The 26,599-nt window shown below is 32.3% G+C and overlaps 3 protein-coding genes across 11 annotated transcripts; 1 reads left to right on the top strand and 2 right to left on the bottom strand.

The window, feature by feature from the left end:
- Positions 1-23: 23 nt before the first annotated feature.
- LOC106135495 (probable very-long-chain enoyl-CoA reductase art-1) lies at positions 24-5,010 on the bottom strand. The gene is made up of 5 exons (XM_013335812.2): positions 4,636-5,010; positions 4,194-4,549; positions 3,401-3,617; positions 2,694-2,886; positions 24-750 (listed from the first exon to the last, which is right to left on the bottom strand). The coding sequence occupies exons 1-5, from the start codon at positions 4,639-4,641 to the stop codon at positions 623-625; spliced, it is 900 nt and encodes a 299-aa protein (XP_013191266.1). The 5' UTR covers positions 4,642-5,010; the 3' UTR covers positions 24-622.
- Positions 5,011-6,899: 1,889 nt separating this feature from the next.
- On the top strand, positions 6,900-19,595 carry LOC106135488 (heat shock factor protein). 9 transcript variants are annotated; one of them, XR_009657147.1, is made up of 11 exons: positions 6,900-7,194; positions 8,628-9,083; positions 9,154-9,351; positions 10,246-10,447; positions 10,542-11,091; positions 11,355-11,423; positions 12,231-12,336; positions 12,999-13,070; positions 14,849-14,921; positions 15,240-16,609; positions 17,274-17,387. XR_009657147.1 is itself a non-coding variant. In XM_013335797.2 (10 exons), exons 1-10 carry the CDS (start codon positions 7,090-7,092, stop codon positions 17,453-17,455), a joined length of 2,004 nt encoding a protein of 667 aa, XP_013191251.2. In that variant the 5' UTR covers positions 6,900-7,089; the 3' UTR covers positions 17,456-19,595. The 9 variants fall into 9 exon arrangements, 5 of the variants coding, with proteins under 5 accessions (XP_013191251.2, XP_013191250.2, XP_013191252.2 ...); XR_009657146.1 differs by having other exon boundaries at positions 14,849-16,609; XM_013335797.2 differs by lacking the exon at positions 15,240-16,609 and having other exon boundaries at positions 8,628-9,074; positions 17,274-19,595.
- Positions 19,596-20,140: 545 nt separating this feature from the next.
- LOC106135537 (F-box/LRR-repeat protein 14) lies at positions 20,141-23,215 on the bottom strand. Its single transcript, XM_013335883.2, has 3 exons — positions 23,051-23,215; positions 21,086-22,822; positions 20,141-20,664 (listed from the first exon to the last, which is right to left on the bottom strand). Exons 1-3 carry the CDS (start codon positions 23,066-23,068, stop codon positions 20,419-20,421), a joined length of 2,001 nt encoding a protein of 666 aa, XP_013191337.1. The 5' UTR covers positions 23,069-23,215; the 3' UTR covers positions 20,141-20,418.
- Positions 23,216-26,599: the final 3,384 nt, after the last annotated feature.

The following is a 26,599-nucleotide window of genomic DNA, read 5'->3' as shown; positions in this document are numbered from 1 at the left end:
CAATGCAATAATAATAGAAATAATATTTTGCAAAAGTATTTATTAAATGCAAGGCTAACAACAAATAATATTTATTTTTGTAGCATAATATAAAATTATATTTCACTGTATTTTATACATATTGCTGTGCTAAAAATAAATTATAACAAGTCTATATTGCAATAACAAATAAATTCTTAACTTCCACTCATACCACATACAAATAAATACAAACCGACACCTTTTTGAAGACTATCCAATACCTTCCCTACCTACTCTAATATACAAGTCTGACCCAAAAATAATCTAATTACCATAAGAACAGAACATTCTTCATAGAGAGTATGCGACCTTACAAGATTGGTCCAAAACTGACTTTGCACTGCATATCTTCCAAGACTTATTATTTTGGTATTGTAAAGCAGAACAGCTGCAGTGTAGTTTGTTCCGCCGCTTCTTCTACACATGCGCTTTGGAAGCGGTAGTAGTTATAATTAGATTTAAGTTATGTGACGTCAATAAGTGATACCTTGTATCCAATTCCGAAAATTATTCTATTCAGAACATATCAACTGCTTGACATCTAAAAAATGCGAAAGGCAAATTCTTATCATATAACGAAGCGCAAATTTAGATTCTAAATTTATAGAACAAATGGTATGATAGCTTTGCGGCCCTTGGGGTACTCGGGGAATTCCTTTTTATAGTTGCGATGTTTACCTAGCGCCCAAACAGCCATTTGATAGAACCCAGCAAATGCGAATAGTCCAGCTGAAAGGGAAAAAAAAGATTCAAAAGATGACGAAATGTTACGAGAAAATGTAGGTAGGTAGTGTTCTTGCGTTTCGATGATAGCATTTTGACATACATGGAAGAAGCTCTTTCGTAGAGATGGTTTGCATTGCAGATATAAATTGGGTGTGTTGATTTTTAATTCCAGTCCTTGCTTCTAGTTAAAAAAAATCACAAGGAGATTTAAGTTATCATCAGCGCCAAAAATTTTTTTTTCATTGGCTTTGTGAAATTAATATCATTTTCTAAAGTTGCTCTTTATTATTTCAATATTCGTAAAAAAATATTGTTCATTTCCTGGGATATTGCACTATATGTATAAAGGAAGACCTCTATTTGTCATTGTGCTATATTATCGAATGACTTTCAAAGTACGAATGTTATAATAATTACGTAACAACGCCCAATCAACTGATTAAATAATATAAGAACTGCCCGGCTACGCAAAGATAAACAACATTTAAAAATATCTTATATTCATAATTAATACCTGGTCCATTTTTTTTTTCAAGTATTGAAATAAAGGTAAACAATCTTACTAGGTAGGCTTTTATTAAAAGAATTCCTTTATAAATAAATTTATAACCATGAGAAAAAGAAAAGCAAATGTCATAATGAATTATGTACTTTTGCTATTACTATAAGTAATATGTTTTAGAAATATTTTTTTTAATTTTAACAAATGTCAAGATTGTTTACCTTTATTCCATTACTTAAAAAAATGGACACACACAAACCTAGGAAACTAATTTGCAAATTTAGGGTCCCTAAATATTAAATCTCGATAATATATGTATGTATGTAGATACAGTCAATCCTACTAATATTATAAATTCGAAAGTTTGTAAGTATGTATGTACTCTTTGATGTTTGTTATTCTTTCACGCAAATACTACTGAACCGATTAAGATGAAACTTGTTATGTAGATATCAGAAGATGGCAATTCAATGATGCCCAAAATAACTATTCCATGGGAACAAAGTCGCGGGCGACCTCAAGTAAATTCATATTTCCTCTTCGACAACAAAGAAGTTACATGTATATTTCATGTAAACAAAGAACCGTTATACGATCGACGTTTGATCTTGTACCTTGACCCATTCTTATATTATACTAGCTGTGCCCGCAACTTCGTCCGCGTGGAATAGTTATTTTGGCCACATTTTATATTATTTCTTTACTCCTTATAGTTGCAGCGTGATGTTACAAAGCCTAAAGTCTTCCTCGATAAATGGTCTATTCAACGCAAAAATAACTTTTCAATTCAAATAGTAGTTCCTGAGATCAGCGCATTCAAACAAACAAACAAAATCTACAGCTTTATATTAGTATATCAAATTATGTATATAAAATATATTCTTGCATACACACATCTTGTTCATGCTTAAATATTCTTATTATACAACTGATTTTACTGTTTTTATAAAAAAAAAGTTGAAGATGTTATTTTGTGGGTTTGAAAATAAGTTGATTTAAAAATAGAGTAATAATGTCCATGAAACTGATTATTCATAGGAAGTATGTAGGTATATGTTAATTATCTATGTTAAAATATTTAAAAATTAGTTTGCATATTTTAACCTGACTTGCCTCTTAAAACTATACATATTAATGTGTATTTTGTCAGTTGATTCAAAAGTTTTTAGTTTAAAATTGTTCTTTACATTCTGTTATGGTAGAGCATGGGTAAAGCTAATTAAATATCATGACTGTTTACCGTTTGTAAAATGGATTTTTATTTAATTTGGTATTCTTCATTTTTCATGATTACCAAATATTCAAAATAATTATCAGACTGAAAATTAACTATTTCCTTTAATAACTTAAAAACATACAATTTATCAAAAGAAGGTGAAAAATGTGATTTAATTATTTCTGTTTAAGATTTATAATATTAATTGGAAAGTTTTATGGAACTCACCTGGCAAACACTTTGTCATAATTGTGAAAAATATCCATGAGCCCACTTCATAAGTGTAGTTAGGACATGAGACGAAGTTGAACAGCTGAGATAGTGGGTTGCCATCCGGCACCGGGATGCGGCGAATCTTGGTGCCTGGTGGCCGCAGGTTCTTCAGTAGAAGATGAATGCTGAGATTGCCTAATTCACACACCTGAAAGATATTAATATAGGTATAAATAAATGGAATTATTAGTTTTTGATCACAAATGATCACCATTTCAAAACAAAAAAAGGTACATAAACCATTTTTTGTTTTGAAATGGCTGTTTTCACTCCCATTTTCCTAAAATTATAAATTTCCAAAATCTTCCTGAGTTAAATTTATACCATAACTATCTTTTTTTCATATTTGAGCAAAATCAATTAGTATTTTCAGCTGTGTGTCAGTCACTTTTAACATTATTTGTACAGAAACATGTGTACAAATAAAATTAATCTGATGCTGTGCATTGTTCTATGAAAGGGCTATGCCTTTATGTACCTATAGTAATGAATTAATTATCAAAACATACATATAGTCATGTCTTCCATCCCTTGCAGGGACAAGAGCCAACAGTCTTGAAAAGACTGAAAAGCCACATTCAGCTGTATCAACACAATTTTTTTATGTACTCAATCCTTCTGTCTGCTATTGTAAGGGATAAATAAGTATATATTCTACTTACTATGAAACCAGAAAGTCCAACATAGAAGTAAAGACTACTTGGAGCTGTGTACAGAGGATGATTTATATGGAAGGCCACATACAAAGCAAAGAGCCAATAATAACTGCAGTTCTTGGCGAGATTACGGAGAGGCATTGTGCTGTGAGAGAAGCGATGAACAAATAATGTTTCCAATATACGTTTGATGTAGTGCACAGACCAACAAATAGCTGCCACACTGAAAAAGAATTATATTACTTATAAATGAACATGGTATTAAATTTAACTTTTAAAAGTTGCTACATTATGTCTTCAACCCTTGGAGTTGGACCATGTAAATCGAAAAAAAAAACAATTATTTATTTTTAGTAATCTTGATTACAACTAGATGCTTGGACTTTCTAGTGAGTAAAACAAATATCACACTTAAATCTCATTTTGGTGGGAACTTTGCAATATCCTTTCTCTGGTCTCCTCAACACATATTCATTTCACTTGCCTACCTGCAATTAGCCCCAGTATTTTTTGGCTAAATGTTGTTTATCAATCAGTAGCTCAATTTAATATAGCTATATCATGTTAGTAGTTAATTGATGTTTTTAAAATAATCTGAGGAAACCTACACCTCCACTTATATTTGTAACTATGAAGCAAGATTATGTTACAGGCCATGGCAATCAAACAGAAGTTATAATAACAAGTGAACCCTGAATCTCTTATTTAGGATTGTAATGAATAGTAAAATACACCAAAATCATCATTGCTCTTAAAACTTTTATTAATTAACCTATTAATGAATAATTTCTAGTCTTACTTGGCAACATATCCAGGAGCTGAAGTCTGTTCTCCATATAAAATCCATGGTCGTTGATACACCCATAAATACACAAATAGTGGTCCAGCATACTCTGCTAGGAACACAGCAGTCCAAGATATTTGAGGTCCCAGATCCTTGACATACAACTTGGCACCACTCTGAATATTCAATGATCTAAGAGTATCCTCATCTTTTAAAATTTTTCCCTTGGCCTCTAACTTTATGGCTTGTCTATTAGGTGGTAATGATTTTTTTGCACTAAATATCTTGTCTTTAACACTCTTGATAGTGGCATCATCACTAACTTGGATTTTACAAACTGATTTGGAACCAGCTACATTCAAGATTTCAATCTGAGAAACATAAAAAGGAAAAGTAAAATAACATTAAGTATTTCATGACACAAGGGAATGCTTAAAATATTGCTTTTAGGGCTTACCTCCATTTCGCAGTACCGAAGTTAAGGCTTTTAATCAGATAGTGCAATTTATGTTAGACAATATTTATGACAGAAAATGTGGTAATTATTCGATTAAATCAGAAAAATACTAGTTAAAATCTATCCCCCCAACAAACGGTTTGTGCCAGCCAAGTAGTCTCATAAACATGCAAAAGTTTAAAGGTCATGGAAATTTAAGAACCAGTAGGTAACGTTTAAGGAACACAACTGAATGAATGTTAAAATGTAAATGTAAACGATGCTCTTCGGAATCTATTTAAATTATTGTAAAATTGTGTGGATCAAATAGACAAACGTAGACAGGAACGGAGTAAGTCGTAAAATGGACGTGATGTGACGCAAATTGACGCAATTCAAAACTAAAACTAAACTGACGTTGGTTGACGTTGTGGACGTCACATTAAAGTGACAATGACAAGCCAATATGTTTTTGTGCTTTGCTTGGCAAACATAAAAAATCCATTAGAAAGAAAGAAAGATACATTACATAAAGGTGTACGTTTGGTGTTTTGACTTTTTTGAATCTCAATACTATCAGTGAGCCAAACAGCTGAACGTGTCCTATCAATATTTTCAAGACTGTTGGTTCTGTCTACACAGCAAGGGATGTAGACGCGATTATATGTATGTTTATTTTTTAATGATGCACTGACAACGGAGATAATACTTCCATTGTATTAATAAACTAGCTGTACCTGCGACTTCGTCCGCGTGGATAGTTATTTTGGGCATCATTGAACCCCTCAAGGATGAATAATTTTGCCCTTTTTTTCATATACTTCATTATTTCTTTGCTCCTTATAGTTGCAGCGTGATGTTATATAGCCTAAAGCCTTCCTCGATAAAGGGTCTTCCTAAATTCAACGCAAAAAAAAAAAATATACGAACCAGTAGTTCCTGAGTTTAGCGCGTTCAAATAAACAAACTCTTCAGCTTCGTAATATTAGTATACTCGTAGATATACCACTGTTTTACCTTTCTGCATTTGGGTAAAAATGCTGTCAGTAGACCGACATGTCCAGCGGAACCGATATTTCGTATTTCATCATTAAAATTAGAATTAGTAATGCGAAGTATCTCGTAGAATATACTTTTATATTCAGTTATGATACAAAAAGATATAGTGTTAATATGTTGCCAAAAAGTAAATACAAGTTTTATTGTTGACTCCCAAATTTGGCAAATATTGTTAATTACTGTTCATACAAAACGTCTGCTGCGATTAATTTGACCGGTCTGCCATTGCCCAGAGGAAGCAATAGTCGGGAAATGCTGAAGAGTTAGCATTTTTAATGTATAGAATAGAATAGAATAGATTTATTTTCAAAATTGGATACAAGGTATCACTTATTGACGTCACACAACTTAAATCTAATTATAACTACTACCGCTTCCAAAGCGCATGTGTAGAAGAAGCGGGGGAACAAACTACACTGCAGCATTTTCATAGGATAGAATGTGTTATCTATGCTAATTTATTTACAAATTATTATAGGTAAAATTTTACATTTTAGGTTTAGTTTTAAACTCTGTTTTAAAGCCATTGAAACCGATTCAGTAATTGACAGTATTAACGTGATGAGATTTGTCAAGCCCTAGGAATAAGTTACGCTCCGTTCTATGTAATCGGGGAGTTGACTAGGTTTCAAATCTTGTCTTAAATTAATTGAGTCTTAACAGCATATAAGGCAACACATTAGAAAAAGCTAAATGTTATGTTACATCTTGCGCCAAATAAAGATTTTTCTTTCTTCTTTCTTCTTTATTTTGTTTCAAGCGTGGTCACGCCGTGTTTATATATAGGTACATAGGTAATATTGTAGTAGTACCGTGTGGTTTCCGGCACCAATACAAAAAAGAATAGGACTACTCCATCTCTTTCCCATAGATGTCGTAAAAGGCGACTAAGGGATAGCCCTACAAACTTAGGATTCTTTTTTAGGCGATGGGCTAGCAACCTGTCACTATTTGAATCTCAATTCTATCATTAAGCCAAATAGCTCTATCCCGCAAGGGATATAGACATGACCAAATGTATGTATATATGTAGGTAATATTATATATCCATGGTACAATAGCATCAAAGACTGCAATACTGTCGATGCTATGGATAGTAATTTCGATCAATAATATCGATAGTTAATTTAAATAGTCAGCAGCATAAATATCGATACTATCTATAATATCGACACTGTCGGCAACACTACTTGTTATTTTCTTTTTCGGTCGTTTAGCTCCTGTGTGTGTATATGTTATATGAGTGTAAGTGTATGAAATAATAATGACTGTGACTGACACTATTTGGATGTGTTTGTAATTAAATGGCGATTCTTGCACAGTGTTGTACTGTGTACATTAATTCTGTGAAAATAACTATTTCTTCTAAAAATAATCGTGTTGTATGAATATATTTTTTATTGCTGCATATCCAAAATGCGTTCTGTGGTGGAAATAGGTGCGAGCGTCCCAGCTTTCCTTGGAAAGTTATGGAAATTAGTGAATGATGCCGAGACAAACCATTTGATTTCATGGAGTCCCGTAAGTATTTTTGTTATAAAGGCGTCACACAGTTATTAAGTTTTATTTGATGTCAAATAAGAACACAAATAGGTTTTGTGTCCAATTTAAATATATGTTCTGAGTAAGAAGACAACCTAAAATGTTGCAATTTGACAGGACCTATAAGCAATTGATAAATAAAATAAATAAATATATAACTATGGTCACGTTTTATACCATGCTCTCACTTCTCAACAAATTGGTTTGTGCAACTTTGATCATTATATGTTTTTGTAAGATGTTTTTAAATTATGTAGGTCTGTAGAAGCACCATGCTTAGTTAGGCACTGGGATTTTGGGATTCTGATTTAATCATAAACAAATTTGTAGGATGTGGAGCTGTACAAATTTACACTTTCACTCATTATGAGTATTAAGTATTACCCATAATAGTCTTCAGGTCATATTACTTTACTGTTGACAAGTCTTGGAATATTGCATTTAATCATTGGTACATAAATGTTGAGATAGTATGTCTATAGATTAAATAAATTGAGAGTTATGCAAAAACACAAAAAGATAACAGATTTTTTTTTGGTTTTCACTAGCTACATAACAGAATTATTTTATATTATCTATCATTTATTTCTGGCTGGCTGGTCTCCATTACTTGCAACCCTTGTTTTAATTTCTAACTTGACATTATACAACAAGTAGAAAGAAACAGCTTTTGCATTTAATGAGGTCTGCAGTTAGAAGAACTAGACTTAAGATGTTAAATGGACCACATAAAAATCATGGTTTCAGTTTTCATCCTAAAAATTAACATTTTACATACATACATATAGTCATGTCTATATTCCCTATAGACAGAGCCAACAGTCTTGATAAGACTGAAAGGCCACATTTAGCTGTATGGCCTTTTGATGGAATTGAGATACAAGTAGTAATAGGTGGCTGGCCCATCACCTTCAAGATCACAATCCCAAGTTTATAAGCCTATCTCTTAATTACTTTTTATGACATGCATGGAAAAGATGAAGGAGTAATTCAGTTTGAAAGTGCTGGAAACCACACAGCACTGTTATGAATAATATTTTTAACACTAATTAATTAATTAAATGGCGGCGATGGTGTCCGCACCCCATCACGTCTCGTTCCTGGCGGGAGCAGTATGCGGTCTGCTGAAAGCTGCTTTGCGGCGATGAATGTAAGAGGAGGAATGAAGGATAAGATTGAGGGAAGAGAGTTATGAATGTGGATGAAGTGAAGGAAGTATGCAGAGATCGTGGCAAGTGGAAAGAGGTAGTCTCTGCCTACCCCTCCGGGAAAGAGGCATGATTTTATGTATGTATTAATTAACTAATTTTAAGTTACTAATTGAAGTATTTAAGGAGTGGAATTGTTATATGCAAACATTATTATTTTTTACATTAGGTTTATTTAATGCATTCAATAATAATTATTTTTAGGGTGGAAAAACATTTGTAATAAAGAATCAAGCAGATTTTGCAAGGGAACTCTTACCACTCTATTATAAACACAATAATATGGCAAGTTTTATCAGGCAGTTGAATATGTATGGCTTTCACAAAATCACATCAGTGGAAAATGGTGGACTGCGATATGAAAAAGATGAAATTGAATTTTCACATCCATGTTTTATGAGAGGTCATGCTTATCTCTTAGAGCACATAAAGAGAAAGATTGCAAATTCAAAGTCGATTGTAAGCAGTGATAGCGGAGAGAAAATTTTGCTGAAACCAGAATTGATGAATAAAGTGCTAGCAGATGTTAAGCAAATGAAGGGCAAACAGGAGAGTTTGGATGCTAAGTTCAGTGCTATGAAGCAAGAAAATGAGGCCTTGTGGAGGGAGGTGGCCATACTTCGTCAGAAACATATAAAGCAGCAGCAAATTGTAAATAACGTAAGTTTTTAAAAATATTTGTGATTTGTGATTATAATTTGCTCAAAACCTAACATGTTATTCATTTCAGCTCATTCAATTTCTGATGTCCATGGTGCAGCCAGCTAGGGCCCCCCAGGCCAATAACAGCAATGTTGGGGTAAAGAGGCCTTTTCAGCTTATGATAAATAATGCTGCTTACAATTCAGGGACAGACGGTTACCCAGGGAAACTCAAGAATGTAAAACTTGAAAAAGAAACATTGGAAGAGTTAATTGATGATAACTTGGTAATTAATATATTATTCTTTATTCTCTATATTTGTTTAGTGTATTTCTAGATTTGAATTGAACTTTTTCTATGTGTGTCAATTAATATTGTAATTCAAGGTAATTATAAGCTGCAGTTTTAAGCCTCACTCCACATATAGTAAAGTTTGACATTCATATTCATAACTGAATGTGAATGTCAAACTTTATCTATTTTTTATATTATTGCAAATTGATGATTTGAAGGAAAAGATTTTTAAATTCAGCTTGAATCTTTCATCAATAAAGTTTAATTTGAAAATCTAGTTTTCAATGACTATTGTCACTGTAAAACAAGTTAAAGTGAGAATGAAGTTATTTAAACCTAATATGAACCACAACATTTTCATAATCATTTTTATTGAATTAATTGCTTTCAATCAAAGCCTAAAAATAAAGGTGCCCTTGTGCCCTTGTACGCTTGTGCGTTGGTGGTAGACCACCAACGCACAAGCGGGCACCTTATGGATTAGAATCCATAAGGTGCCCGCTTAAAACGCACAGAAAGGCACTAGTTCGAATCTCACCTAAGTGATGTATCAATGACTTATTTCGAAATTCACAAAACTGGATGTGCAACCATGATCGATCCAATACAGGTTAGGTTTACCTACAAAGGTTGCCGAGGTCAGATTGGAGTTGCGTCATGTCATAAAAACCTGACTCACCCAATCCCGGGTCCAAGTTCAAAAGCATACCTTGGGCTCCTCTCCTGAGTGGAGCAACTGGGACTGAAAGCCAGAAGAATATAAGCCTAAAATATTGTTCATAATTAGTTGAACTAACGATATTAAAATAATAAAATATAATTGTCTCCATCATATTAACTTACCATATTAAAATAATGGATAAAAATGTCTCCATTATATTTTCAGGAAGAGGGGCCCACTATCCATGAATTAGCTCATGATGACATTTTACATAATGATGCTTCTCAAGAATCAATAGATCCCGAAGACTATGTTACTGTAGGTGTTCCACTGGTTAATTCCAATGTTGCTACAGAACAAAGTTCGGTGGATCCAGCTAATATTCAATACCAGGTCACTTTAGAGGATGGGGATGATGTAGAATCAGGTAATTCCTTAATTATTTAGGTAATTAATGTTAAACCAAATGATTCTTATAGTAAAAATAAAAATTTCATGTAAAAATAAATTTAATTTTACAGAAACACCAGGAACAGTGTTTTTCCCTATTGTTGAGTCCACTACAACATCTTCACCCACTGTGACTACACCGGGATCTCCAGAACATATCAAATATGTAGTGGTTTCACCTGGGACTTCAAAACTCAAAACTAGAAACACAACAAAAACTTCAAAACCTGCACAGAATATAAAGTCCTTGGTGTCATCAAGTAATTTCAATTCTATGAACCCTTCAGCTGATTTGAAGCTGCCTGCTGAGATTTTTGCCAGTGATGACTCGGTCAGTGATGCTGGTGTTCCAGTATCAGATGATATATCGGTACAGAACTTATTAAATGATATTGTATCTGACTCGAACCCCAGCTCCTCATTTACCAAAGATAAAATGCTTGGAGGAATAAAGCTAGACAAGGCAAACATAAAACCAGTATCCAAAAAGGCCAAGAAAACAACTAAAAATAACACAGATTATGAGAACTTGGCAGATATTAAGACAGAACTCCAAGATGGCATTGACTGGAGCATTGCGACAGTTAACAATAATTCTAATGCAAACAGATTTCAATCCAGGTATGTTGAACTTACACTTTCATTGCTTCAATATTTATTTTACTGCCATTGGTCCAAACTTTTTCTTATGTCAATACTTATGTCTTTAATAAATTTACTGAAAAAAAACAGTATCACATCATTGTAACTTTAATAGCTGGTAGTTTATTGTCCATTATATTTCTTTACCCCGGTAAAATATAATGGTATTTTTAAATTAGGCATATTGCAATTAATATATTTTTGATAGGAAAGTCTTTTTAATAATTGTTATTGTGATTCAGGAGTAGGAGGGATAACAACGGGATAAGTCGAGAGGAACTTTCTTCCCTCTGTGCACCCAATACAAACAAGTATGTGTAACAAAATGATAATTGTTTAATGAAAAAATTTGCTTCATAAAATCTGCTTCCATTAATCTTTCTTTGGTAAAAGAATGTATTTGATAAGTTCATATTAGGCTAAATGATTCTGATTTGTGTATTGGAGTCGAGAATAATTAATTCATCATTTTATTATTTTAAATTCATCTGTGTCATGGGTAGCCACATATAAAGAACTTGAGCTGTACACATTACAATTTATTCAAATCGTTTTTCATACATAGGGATCCTATGTGATAAACTTGAAATAACATTTAAATGTTACGATACACAGGTTTAAAAAAAATTTAAAATTAGGTTAGAGATTATTTCATAATAGTTTATATGTTTAATGGAAGTTATTTATTTAAGTGTATAATATTTAATAAACCAAAGTTGTCCAATACAATAATGCACTTTCAACCTGGTACTGTTAAAAGTCTAAAACAAACCACTACACTACTAACAAACTAACCTCAACCTTACCATCCATAAATATACATATTTTGACACATCAATTTATCATAGTTTTATTTTATTTATTTCATTCAAATAAGTTTTATTTTATACAAACAGTTTTGAGTCTGCATTATGAATCGGCAAAAAATAATTAAGAGTGGTTAACTATTTATTATAACACGTTTATACAAAGCAAAATTAAATAACCCATATTCTAACATAAAATTGTGCTGTTTACACTATATAAGTCATAATATGAATTGTTGGATATAATTTTGAAAATAATTGCATAATGTTGCTTAAAACTGCGTAAGTACTAAGTAATTTTTCATTTTTCAGAAACGACATTGATGATCATTTGGACACTATGCAGTCAGATTTGGAATCACTAAAGGAACTTTTAAGAAGTGACTCTTACTCCTTGGACACTAATACTTTGATGGGGGTAGGTATTCTTTCTATAACTTCTTAGTTATTTTCTTAAAAAAGGTTTTCCTAAAAAAAGGTAAAATTAGGAAAATAACTAAAAAATAAAAAATCAAGGTTTCAATCTAAAAATATTCTTGATAGTTTGCATAAAGCTGTTTCAGGGTGTAAAGGCTGCCTTGAGTATTAGGCATCTGTATAGCTGAAATGTTTAAAAAAAAACCAATGTTATCGTATGTATGACTCACTGGTGATAATACATCTAAGACAGAGTAAATTCAAATATTGCCGCGGTTATTTATTCGCACGTTACGTCTGTGAGTTCATTACCCACACACAGGCAGCCGGCGAGGTAAACATTGACGTTTGTTTATGTACGGTTGGCACCGCTGCACGCCGAGTCACGTTGCAGCCAACGTGTAGGCGCTGCGTGTGGAGCCTTGTGCCGCCCGAGCTCTTTCCCACGCACACAGTCACACTGGCTATAGCTACAAACAACAATCGCCAGTATGATATAATACCGATTCAATACTCATCGTCGCTAACAACATCATTGATTGATCTTAATTTTTTCAGTTAATTAATCCACTTATGTAAATAGAGGCAAATTTCGTCATTAGTAGGTATTTATATGAAGTTATGTAATAATATAAACTCATACGATTTCTTTATTGTCCGTAGACTGCTGAGGCGAGCATAGGACCTATGATGTCCTTCGCCATTCCTTCCTGCCAACCAACCACAAATCCATGTGTAATAATTATTTATCAAATGCTCGGTTAACAGTTGTTACCTGAGATTATAAAAAATACGCTAAATAAAGTTTGGCCAACATAGGAGATATAATATTGATAGTATTTAGGTTGAAATTAAACTGCGTTTCCAATATTTTGCCATGGAAAATTCATCATTTCACATTGTCGGTTATGAAATTTGCCATTTGAACACTACTTTTTCATTACAATAATAATAAATGTATGATAATTGATATTTATAACCATTAAAGGTGCAGGCTCCCAGGTGCTAGAAACTAGACAGTTTTGCCTTTCATTTCTTTGTCGCTCGTTTGGCGTTACATGCTGCCACCGAGACGTAATTAATTTACTCAATTACACTCAAGTACTAAGTATAATACCTTTAACATCAGACGGGGATTTTGGTATATGAAATTAAGGAATTGTAAACATTTCCTAGGTCATACAAAATTTCGAAACCCGAATAATTAAGACCACTACACACACAGTAGACTTGAATCTATATAGTATTATCAACTTAATGGCTGGTCACGTAATTAAGAATGCTGAATAGTTTTTTTATTTTATCAAATTTTTAATAAGAATACTTTTTGCTTTTGCTGTTTTGTGTCATTATTCATATAAATATGGCGCCATTTAGTGCTGTAAAAGTCTTGTGCCATATCAAAATAATGGGAAAAAATAGAAGTAATAATAAAACTTCGCGAAAAGGATTGGTCTTATAGAAAAATATCAGACCTGATCTGCAATGCTAAAATACAATGGTTGTCTTAAATGTTCAGTCTGTGAAGCATTCTTCAAGTATCAAACTAACAGTCAGTATCTGTGTTAGGTGGGTCGGCGAACAGCCCAAATCAACCCCAATAAAACATCTTTGGGGTGAAGCTATGAAAAAAGCCGAAATATACAGCGTAGTAATTAGATACAGCTGTATGGCGTGATTCTAGAAGAATTAAACACTCTTGAGAAATATCAACAATTAATCGAGTGCATCCCTCGTCGGTGTAGAGCAGTAACTAAAAGCCGTAGACATTTCAGAACTAGTAATTCCAGTTTTAAAAATAGTAAACACTTTTTTCCTTATTACCTTTCTTACTAATCTGTTTCAAAATTACATATAAAACAACTCTTGAATAGTTTAAATAAAACGTTCTTAATTATTGGTTCACCTCTATTATTATGTAAGAAAAAAATTGCTCAATTCATGTGTCTATTTTATAAGATAACTCTATAAGTTACTTATAAAGAAATACGTGATATTACATGATATGTTTAAGAAAAAATATCCACTTATTGATGTAGCATGAATATTTATTTATTCACAATATCCAGTGCTAATACTATGAAAAAAACAATCTATCGTTGTGCTTGAGATAATTAATAAATCACATAGAAAAACATGGTTCGTTTATATGATCATCATTGTATATACAATTTCACCTGTTCCATTGTTTATACATTTTCAAGAAATTTTGTGAAATTCTGTACCAGGAAATGTATACAACGAATGTTTTCTGTGAATATAGTAAATTAAACGCGTTATTATACTAAGAGTCTTTAGTTATATGTGATTAGAATAAATAAAATTAAACGCGAATTACTTTTCTTAGTTTAGGCTTGCGTTGAGCTATGGGAACAATGTGTGTTTAACCTATACCTTAAGCAATTGACGTCACCTAGTGTCTAGCGATTTGGGAGCTACCTTTGTACTTTAATGAAGTAAATAATACATAATTTATCAAAATACACAAAGAAAGTTTTTATATTTTTTTTCAGTTATTTGGATCAGATGATCCCTTCTATGGACTCTCTTATAACTTGAACGATCGGGCGAAGCCGTCTAACAGTGGTAAGTTAAAATTAAATTCTTTATATTATTACCCATTAGTAAAGAGCACTTATTTCCACCTGCCTATCTCCAGTATTAACCAGAGTTGATAAATGTCAGTAATTTTTTTTATAGCCAGTCAACCACATCATTCCTTAACCAAATATTGTCTTCATTACTACCCATAGGTTAGTCTTCGATAGGTTAATCATTAATTGTATTTTCATCTGCAGTCTAGATTTATATATCGTCGAAACTTCTACGATCATCCTTCTTCATGAGTAACGGTAACAATTTGAGTATTTTCTGAGTTATATTTCACGTTTATGTTAATTGTAGATACAACCAAACAGTATCCGATGATTGATTTTGATTGGCTGATTGGTAACAGCGAGGCAACTCCCGCCAAGTAGCCTGTTACCACCACATCTTTCAAGACATCGTCAATATGTTCAGTGTAGTAACACTTAGACATTTGGGTTTTCTATTTTTTATTTTGGTAAACGGGATCAGTTTAACTTTGTTGTTAACATCGATTAAACTGACAGCGTGTGGTGATCTGGTGATAAAGGACTCTATTTTAAATAAATTAAAAATAATTTTACTCTTAATGAAGAAGCAACACTGATCGACAGGAATCTTCAAATAAATTGTTTCTGAATGGACACTTAGTTTTACAATTATTATAGCGTTGTCTAAATTAAGCTATGGTTTAAAATATAATATATAAGAAACGTCATTTTTTATATTTTTCTAATATATAATTAATTTCATAGACAATTACATATATGTTAGGGTTATAATAAAATCGCATAAAGTAGTTACAATAAATAGGCTAAAATAATAACAAACATTTAAAATCTTGTTTATCATGAAGTAGATGTTTACCGTGTAATTTTATTGTTAATTTAAGCAAAGAAGCACAAAGGTGAAATTTCGAATGTTAGCAGTGAAGGGACGCGTGTGGAGGATCTCTGTGCTGACGATGATGATGGTACTGATTCTCTTTTACAATTCCGCTGCACGGTTCAAATGTAGTTTGTCTAGATTTTAGTAATTTGCATGCGACCGTGATAACGGGACCAATAATAGTAGTATTTTAAATTAATCAGGATTATATTTTACGTATTTATATTTTTTAATGAACTATTTTGCACAACACATAAGATATTATGACATTGTTATATTTTATTTACTTACTTGCTTTGAAAATGTTTTATTCTGTAATATCATATGCAATTTTATTGAATTTGTAAAACACTTAATTATTTTGTTGTTAACTCTTTTTTTTTAGTTACTTAGTTTATTTTTAGATAACCGATTGTGAGATTTAATTCCAATATAAAAGCATATAAAATTAAGTATTTGCGCAGCCTGGTTCTGGAAACATTATATTCATCTATTTATGTTTATTGACATGTAGATCACGATGCCTTTATTATGCTTTTATTTTCTTGTATTGTACAGATATTTTTTTTGTCGTAGCTGTAATCTGATTGAACTTTGTAGCCTGAGATAAGGTAGAGATTTGCTGAACAGTTGAAGTTATTTAAGCGACGTGTTTCTATCTGCTGTATTCATTGGAATTATAAAAAAAATTGTTTGTGGCATTTATTGACATTTGGCCTATGCATGTAGATGGACGAAAGATAAAATGATAAGATGAGCATACTTTTTAATTAAATTGTAATAGATTGATAAAATGAAAGGTCAATGGTTATGTTTATTTATTTTTTGTGATTTTTATGTTTTTTACTAGGTATATCTTCTTAGTGTCTTTAAATATTCGTTTTTATTTGACTACGTTTTACAGTGTAAACGTTTTAGATTAGACGATATTTATTACACATCTACTTAATCAGGACTGCTAGTGATTTATTTAGTTATGTCGTAAATATGTATGTGACAATTTATTATTGTGATGTAGATTTGTTTTCACTTCCATTAGTAATACTTTCAAAAAAACCATAAGAATATCGCGTTATTACGGGATAATTATTATGAGAGCCGTCGTCTGTGGAATCGAATAAAGATTCGTGCACTGCGTAATTAAATTTTAAAATTCGTACAAATAACCGTAATGTAATGTTTAATATCCCTAGCCCGTCCGCGCTGCTTATGGGGCTCGCCCTGCTCTAATGAGAATCACATAACAGATTGAAAATCAAAGTAGAATTTGTCAGATAGGTAGTTTCAAAAGATAATTTACAATATACTGTTAAATTTTCTGCTATTTTTAAAATATCATTTACAATATATTGTTTAATTTTCAGCAATTGATTTAGAATTTATTCTTGCCAAATATTTTAATGAAGTTGAAATGAATTTGCATATTTACTTGATTGTTAATTGTTGTTCTTGGATAACTTTCAGCTGAAGAGAATCAGCTTATCTCGTATACAGGGAATATTCCAGACTTTGAAGACATAGATATGCCAGAACTGGAGGGTGATAATTCACAAGAAGCCGTCGCGGCGCCTTCGCCCTGCCCTTCCACCTTGAACACCCCGCAAGTGGAGGTACACTCGCCGGCCACATGGAAGTTAAAACCATGAGGCAAGTCTAAGAAAAGATGTAGCAGGAAAAAGAAGTGAAAGTGATTTGGACTTTGTAATTTTGGTCTAGTTAGAGATTAGCGTCATACTGGTGTCAATTTTATTGATATATCAGTCACTTTGTCTGATCGTATATTGTATAAACTAAAGTTAACCTAAAGAGTTTGTAAGTTCTTGTACAATATTGTTAAATGTATAGTGATAAGTAGTATAGTGAAAAACTAAAAATCTCGTTTTATGGATTTCCATATGAGGACTTTTTGTGACACATCTAGACAAAAAGTAATATCGTGTTCATTCTGAGCAATGTCTTATCGTCAGATGACGTACTAAATTCATTATATATTTATTTCAAAAAATAACGAAGCTATAAGGCTGTGCCTGTAACAATAACGTGCTGCATACTTTGGTAGGTATTGTACTTATCTAAAAAGAATTTTGTTTAATTTTTGTATAATAGGTACGTATCCTACCTATTTGCATTTTTTTGGTATCACTTAAGTATTATAACGTCTGCCTGTGATCTGATTCCCGAGATGAACTGGTCTTTCCATGGGTAGAATGTAATAATAAGACTAATCAACAAATACAAATTCTTCAGTATATTTGGAAGATATGTTGAATAATAAAATAATAAAAAAAACTTGCTTCAGCTGTGCCTTAATGAAAAGAATAAAAATAAACTCTTATAAAAGACGTGCAATATGTGAGTAAAAGGGTGTCGCGCAAAGCGGGAAGCTCTTAGTCTTTTGATCTTACTTATGGTATTAACTAGTCATATTGTTTGATCTAATCTGCTTTTAAGTAAGATACGCATTTTTTTCTTTGAATATTAAATTTTATCGTCATTTTGTTGTAAGTGAATATTTAACTCAAAATTTCTGTATGATTTTTTGTGATTTGAAATTCAATATAATTTTTAATTTTTTGGCTATTTTCTCCACTATAGAAACAAAAGCAAACATCTTTACAAATTACCAATAAGTTTGTGCTGTGCCCGTCGGACATTACAAAAAAAATTATGAATGCACAGCCGAAATTACTTTCGCTGAAATAAGATTTTTGGGGCAAGAATTGTAAAAATATATCAAAATAGCTGTAGTTAATGATGCTGCAAAATAGCTGAGCTAAGAAAGAACCCAATATTTTTTCTGAGTGCGTTCTAGATTTTATGATAACGACACAGGGTGATCACGATGCGTGAAACGATTTTTTGTGGTTAATATAGACGTGCAGTTAAACTGCGGCAATTGATTCTATCAGAAGCATAACAACTTTAGGATATTTGTATAATTATTGTTTGTTGTATAAAGTAAATTTTTGAATGTTAAACACAAGCTTTGGTAACCGTTTGGTCTGTAAATTGTATTCATATGGATTGTGATTTTTTTGACTTGGTTTGTATTATAGTGAAGACAATACTGTCATCACCATTCAACAAACTTGAAGTTGTGTAAAACAACAGCCCATGTATATAATGTGTATATTTAAAGATATTTAAGATTAGGTACTTACTTTTATAAGATATCATCTTGTTTGTACAAACACACCATCCTCCTAAACAATTAACTAGATATGTGAATTAACAGCACATTTTCATATAATCATAAAGTACAAAATTCTAATTGCAAAGTGCAGGATTATTTGATGTCTTTGTTAGACGTGAGGAGTAAATTGCGGTTTGAATTGAGTTACACTGTACATTCTACTAATAGAATGAATGTACGTATTGGTGGGATCGCTGAATAAAATTTTATTAAACTAAGTGTGTCCTTGAGGTTCTTATATGAAGAAAATATCCCAAAAATTGCATATGGTAACTTCATCATGACATCAAGGAGTGAAAACCATATTTTGATACCAGTTTATTTACTTGTTCTCCACTAGACAACATACTTTATCATTGTATTCTTATCATATTTCACGTTGTCTTTTGTGTCATAAAATTATAATTTTACATAACATATGTATATTATTAGTTCTATGCAAAATTGTTAAGTTGTAAAATTTATTAAATTAGCCATTGTATAATAACATTATGCTATTATGAACAAACTTTGCTAGACTAAGATACTTTTAAGAATGTACTTTTATTTAATTATAAGTTATTTTAAAAATATATTGTATTAAAAGATTGCTATTAGAAGATGCTTACTTGTTTTATTGTCTATAAACGAGATATTTATTAAGGATTGGTGAAAGATATCAACATTTAACGCAGCTGAACCTATGAAATAAACTTTACTGGTTTTTTTATATCAGTAGTGGGCTGTCGTAGTAGGAGTGGTAAAGTTGTACCTAGTACATAAGTACCTGCCATATTTACGTTTGTAAATAATATACCCTCGGGATGGCACGTTGTAATTCTAGGCAAGCACATTATGAATAACTATAGTTCAAACGTATAAAAACAATGTTTATTCCTTTTCAAATTACTAAAAAGTTCCACAGTTAGTACCTACTTATTACCCATTTGGTACAACTAACCATTTAGATATTTATTGTGAAACTTCGGAATTGATTTGAATTCCATTATTCTTTGCCGTTAAAATAAGCGATGTGATCAATTTATCAAGTACTTACCTACAAAATGTAGTGTTAATGATTCTATGATGGTTCTTTCATTTCAAGGTCGCTCGGCTCATCTTAATCTTAAATGATATAAACATAAAAAAAAGAAACAAAATCTATTAATATTTTTATTGCACAATTTGTACTATCACATTGTATTAGATACAAATGTTATCACAGGCCACTACAGCTTCCTTCTAAGGAACAAGCAAATGAAACAGTGCACTGAATAAAAATTCTTACACCTTGTGTTATGGTTAAACCATTGTTAATATAGGTAAAAAAAATTAAAGCTAATGTTAATTTTTTCTAATCAACAAATGCAGAATTTCGATATAAATCATATACTTAATAAAAGTTAATAAAATTTCACATATGCATAATATAATTGTTCAATGAAGTCGAAGTTTTCGCATTAAAGCAGGTAAGAAGGTTGGGGGAGGCGATCTGTTTTTTACACCTTCCATTATGTAAGGTCCAGGCTTCGATATGAGGACTGTATGCAAATTTGGTAAAGTTCCTATTGTACAAGCCAGTTCTGGTGAAATGTGTCGACAGCCTTGAACATCAATGAACTTCAGTTTTTCAGAATGGGACCTTACTACTTCCAATGTTTTATCTGTCAGTTGATTACATCCCTGAAAAAGAGATAAGATAAAATAATCCATACTAATATAATGAAAAGAATTGTTTTTGTTTTAAAATCAAAATCAAAAAAACTGCTAGACTGATTTTAATGAAATTTGGCAAGGTAGAATAGACCTTAAGAAGTAATAAAGGCAATTTTTTGTGGAAATTCCTGTATAGATGGCATAGAATAAAATTACATATTTGCAGGATAAAAGGAATGTATTACATTTAGGATATAAGCGAGTAAATTATTTGATTCTGACATTTCTTAAAGTACCCACATACTTAATAAAACTTATTATAATTTATTGCAAATATTTCTGTTTACAGAAATTTACTTATTATAAAAATAAATCTTTCAAATATTTTTCATGAGAGATACTGCTTAAAGGGAATTATAATATTTTGTTCCCTGTAAAATTTACGTACCCGTAATTCAAGTTCTTTGAGTCTTTTTAATCCTTTTGCTATTTCAGCAACTGCATTATCATTTAAATTGTAGCATTCATTTAGATTGAAGTATTCAATACTGGGGCATGTTCTGACTAGATGTCCTATTCCTTCATGGGTAATCTGTTGGCATCTACTCAAATTGAGGACAACCAGTTCTTTGAAATTAAATGCATAAGTCAAGCTAACATCAGTTATTCTGTTACATCCACTTATGTCTAACTCTCTGAGAATTTGTAAACGTGCTAAAGAGAAGCCACTAAATGAGTCCATTGTTAATTTTTCACACATTAGCATTACATTGCGTTTCCTTTTGGCATCACGAACAATTTCTTCTTCAGCTCTAGATCCAAGATGAATTCTGTGACTGTCTGATGAATCTTCAACATTGGACATAATGGGACCCTCATCACCACTATCTGGTTCAACTTTTCCCATTCCTGTTAATCCAGCATCTGACACCTTGTCACAATGACTCATTTTAAGTGTATGAAGGTTGACTTGGTTTTTAAATATAACTTGAATTGATACATCAGTCACAGCATTAAAGCAGTAGCTAATATCAAGGGATTGGAGATTTGGCATATTTTCTGAAATCATGATTAGCCCTGCCTCATCCAAATTCAGTGAATGTATATTCAATTCTTCAATAGTTGTATTAACTTCTAGACAAAGGCCTTTTTTCAACCCATCTTTTGTTATCAGTTCACACTGGGAGATATTAAGTGATTTCAATTTTTTTAGTTTTGCCAACTCTGCTACACCCAGGTCAGTTACTGCCCGACATCTCTGAATACTAAGTGATTCTAGGTTGACTAGGTTTTTACAAATATATACTAAAGATAGATCTGTAACTCTAGTACATAGGCCAATATCAAGCTCTTTTAAAGATGTTTGATGAGTGGTCAAAGCAAGTATGCCTTGGTTAGTAAGTTGATCACAAGAATGTACTTCTAAGGACTCTAATTTAAGGTTTTGAATTTCAGAAAGAGATTTTAATGATGTGCCATCAATTAAAGTCTTTGAAAATAATAGCCTCTTCATGTTTTCAGCACGTCTTCTTATAAATTGCAAAATAAAATAGAATGTCAGAACACTTTCAGATGGATTTCGCAAAATATCAGTATTTGGTGGATAAAACTTTTTTACTATTCCAAAATGAAATTGTAAAGAACATGATGAAAGATTCAGTGATTCTATAGCTGGTGAAGCTTCTGCAAATCTGCTAAATAGTGCATCCGTGAGGTAATGATTCCCTGCTAAACTTAAGTATTTCAATTTATCCAAGTTGTTGTCCAACAGGCCTTCTGATTTTCCTTCCAGTAATCGCCCTGACATAAATAATTCTCTACAACTCTCTATGTTTAGTTCTTCTAGGCTTGGACATTTTTTCATCATGTAAACAAAAACTTTCTCACAGACATCACAATTTCTAAGAGTGAGTGATGCTATGTTGTCACCCATGCTATCCCAGAAATCATTAAGTTTATTTGATATCTCTACTTCACTGAACACATAGTTTCGATAAATAATACAAGATTTCTCAAAAATTTGAATGGGGGAAGATATTTCTTCATTCAAAATAGATTTATAAAATATTACAACTTTGTTTTTCAAAAAGCAATAATCATTTGCAGCATGGTACCACGATCTACATGTTTCACTAGCAGCTTTTCTATCAGATTTTGGTAGATAATTAAAAAGGTAAACTAAAATCTGAAATGGATGAATGTTTAGATTAGGTATAAATTTTAATTTTCAAAACAAAATAATTCAAGAGAGAAAGGTTTATCTCTAGAGCTCAGTATTCAAGGGCAATCTTTATTTTACATATCAACAAAGGAGAAACAATCAATGAGTCCGATAATCACGTGAAAAAAAATTACGTAAACTATAACAAAGAAAATCCTACAGGTTGAGGAATAAATATTAATTAAGCCTTACCTCGTAAGGGAGATCCATTTTAGATATGTTTATTTTGTCCACAACAGCATAATGAATTTATAGCAGTAATCTGGAATTTATTTAGAATGGGCGTGCAATGAAATGAAAAGTTGTTTTACTTTTTCCTGGGTTGTGATGTGTGTGAATGAATGAGAAAATGAAAGACAGCATGATGGTATTGACATTGACAGATTAAAAAGATCGTAAACCATACGTAAACAGTCTGACTGAGCCACTGAGTGAGTAAACTTACCATGATTTTAATAAAGGCAATGTTATGAATATTATACTATCATTAGTACAATATTAGGTTTTAATATACTTAATTATAAATGCAACTGATTTTTCTCGAATAATCAAATATTAACAAATAAAAAAACGACGCAGACAAAAGAAATGAATGGAGGACGCTCCATTTATGAGTAAGCTATTATTTAGAACTACGAGGTAGCAATAGACGAACAGCGCGTCGGTGGTCGAACCGGCTAAAATGTGTGATGCGCCTACTTATGCTTTTATGATGAGGGAAAACATCGTGAGGATCCTTCGCATTAAGGCAACTGGATTTGTAACCATGAATGATCCAATCCAGCATCCACGGGTTTAGGTTCCCCAGCAAAGGTTGTGGTGGTCAGATGGGAGTCTCTTTGTGTAAAAACCGAACTCATCCAATCCAGGATCCATGGTTAAAGGTGTACCCCTGGGCTCCTCTCCAGAGATGGTAAAGATGTTACCAGAACTAACGCCAGGAGAAAAAACAAACAGCGTGCGCGGCAGGCGGGGAAACCTTAATGTAGCGTGAATTTCAGCGTGAATGTCGTATATGTTTTAAGACTATTTTGTTTTTTACCTTCCAGTTTTTAGAAAGAAATTATTAGGTGATAAATAAAAAGTAAATCAGAGGTGTATTTACTATATTGATTTTACATAGTACCTCGATGTAAAATTACGGCGTTTTGCTCATTTTCCAGTTCTTGCTGAAGGCTTTTGAATCTTCTTAAAATAGAACGAATCATAGGAACTTCAAAGTGGGCCAATTAAAAAAGCCTGGCGGGCCGCAGGTTGAGTATAGCTGCTCTATATTATAGAAATAAAAGAAACATTAATTATTTATAGTAAATCAGCCAACTCATGATGGACGATGCGAATTAGTAACAGCGAGACCTTTAGCTTGACGAATTTTCTCATCAACTCATCATTCTTTTCGCGATGCTACTATCATATACTTATTAGTTTCAAAAAGGTTCTTTGCTAGGATGCACTACTTTTTCTGTTCATCCCTATTGGATGATTGGTATTTATATGGACATCAGTGTATTATGATAAGCGTTATTAGGTACCCACCTATTTGTTTAACTATCAATAAAAAATTAATGACCTTTTTAGCATCGGAAAACTTAAATTGTTTATGTATTTAACAACAAAAGGTCTGCAAAAGAATTGATTGGATGTTTTGTAAATTGAATAAAACAACAGCACGTTAAAAATAAGTTTGTACAAAAATACACTTATGATAACGCCTTATGTAGAAGTACCCGGTTGACCGAGCTTTGCTCGGTCTACCAGAGATGGCGCTGATATAGTTTCTTAAAACGCGGTTTTTAAAATGTTTATATATCTTGGGAACCGAGCTTTTCTCGAACCTAGGACCTTGATAAATCGATTCCTTGAGCCGAAAAGCCCCTAATCTGTAACTTTCATGAAAATAGTTGGAGCCGTTTCCGAGATCCTGATTATATATATATATACAAGAATTGCTCGTTTAAATATATTAGATAGATAGATACAACGTAGAATAACCATGATAGTCTCTTCTACGCGTACAAAGTCGCGGGCTACAGCTAGTATATTATTATAAGGGTTGCCTACACTACATACAAACCTAAAATCACGGGATTTTGCTTCACGTAGGCAGAAAGTACTTACATCTTTCCATTTACCATGATTCCTGCAAACTTCTTCTGCTTTATCCATTTATTGCTATTTTTTTTAAACAAGCGCGTCAATTTAGCTTTACGTAACCGTGGGAATTTTCAAAAGTTTGAAGTATATATTTGAAACAATATACATATTTAACTCTAATAACAAAGTAAGTCGCCGATAAAAATATACTAAGTACTTATAGGTATGAATTTACCTACCAGACGCATTTAATTAAATTGTTACCGTAAGTAAAGTTTTTAAGTGAACCGTCCGGTAGTTCTGAAGATCATGAAACTAGAAAGTGTCATCAACATGCACCTATGAGTTTGCGCGGCGCCGTCTGCGATACAATATTGTTATTACCACTTGTTGGGCGGCAGTAACCGCGGGGTGTGCCGTGCGTTCGGCCTTGTATTCCGTGCTCCTTGCCGAATCATCCACCCTTACTTTCCCGATAAACTTTTAGGATTCTTATACACAACTTCTTAGTAATAAAAAATAGATAGGACTTATCAAAATAATGAGAAAGTGAATACGAAGAGTTGAGTCAAAGGCGATCTTTGATAAAAGGATGTCTAGAAGAAAACAAGCGAAACCAAGGTCTCTCAAACGTAAGTATTTCGAGTATAAAATAATTAAGTAAGTAAAAGGAAATGCTTCCCGTGGCTTCTATATTTGTTATTATATAAACGAAAGAAGTCTTAGATAAGTACTTATCTTACCTATTAAGGTATCGAAGTGCGGCGCTAAATGACGATTCTAAGCAACTCATAAGTTCGTGCTTTGAAGATTATAGGTATTTTATATAATGCGTGTAGTTACTTAGGTTTTACTTAGACGTAGAAGATCTTCCCACCCATGTGTTATATTAGGTTTACTTTAATACATTAAATTTCAGAGACAAATTTCCCGTAAGTCAAAACATTGATGCTTTGGTTTCGCTAAGCAATCAATTAAATTCTTAAATAATATTTTAATTTATAGCATATAGTTTATCTATCGTAAACTATTAGCACTAGGTACCTATCCTACTCCGTCGTGATTAATCAACTGCAGTGGGCATGGGCTATATAGACGTGGGTCGACTAATCCATGCCTTCACTTATAAGGGAGATTGAACGGGCCGAGTGTCTATTAGGTCGTGTCTGAATAAAAACAGAATTTTGCCTGTTCAAGGTGCGTCTTGTCGTCGTCTTGTCTTAGTATCCGATTGTCCTTTTTTTCATAAGTCTGTCAGTCGGTTTTGGTCATCTAAAAAGTTAAGTCAAAGAGTCTGTTTGTCCATGGAGGCTGAACGGTCGCTACAGAGACATATAGGTATTCTAAATACTGGTGTGGTTAATCAAAATTAGTTTGTAATTTGGTAGTACGAGAGCCGCCAGCACAAATGGGCAACACTTAGGTAGGTTAACTACTTAAACTTGTATTGTGAGTTAGAAAAAAAATCACAAAATAACTAGCATTACCTGTATTTCCATTACCGCAGGCAAGTAATCGTCAAAATAGGTATAAGTATAAGTAAAAATGACTAGCGATTGAGGTTCTCGAATACGTAGAAAAACAAAATCATGACGGCACTTTCAATAAGCTAAAAGTATTGTTTGTGCGACTTAAGCGACAAAGGTA

This window comes from Amyelois transitella, chromosome 3 (genome assembly GCF_032362555.1).
Source record: "Amyelois transitella isolate CPQ chromosome 3, ilAmyTran1.1, whole genome shotgun sequence".
Lineage (NCBI taxonomy): Eukaryota > Metazoa > Arthropoda > Insecta > Lepidoptera > Pyralidae > Amyelois > Amyelois transitella.
This window is presented reverse-complemented; position numbering and strand designations above follow the sequence as displayed.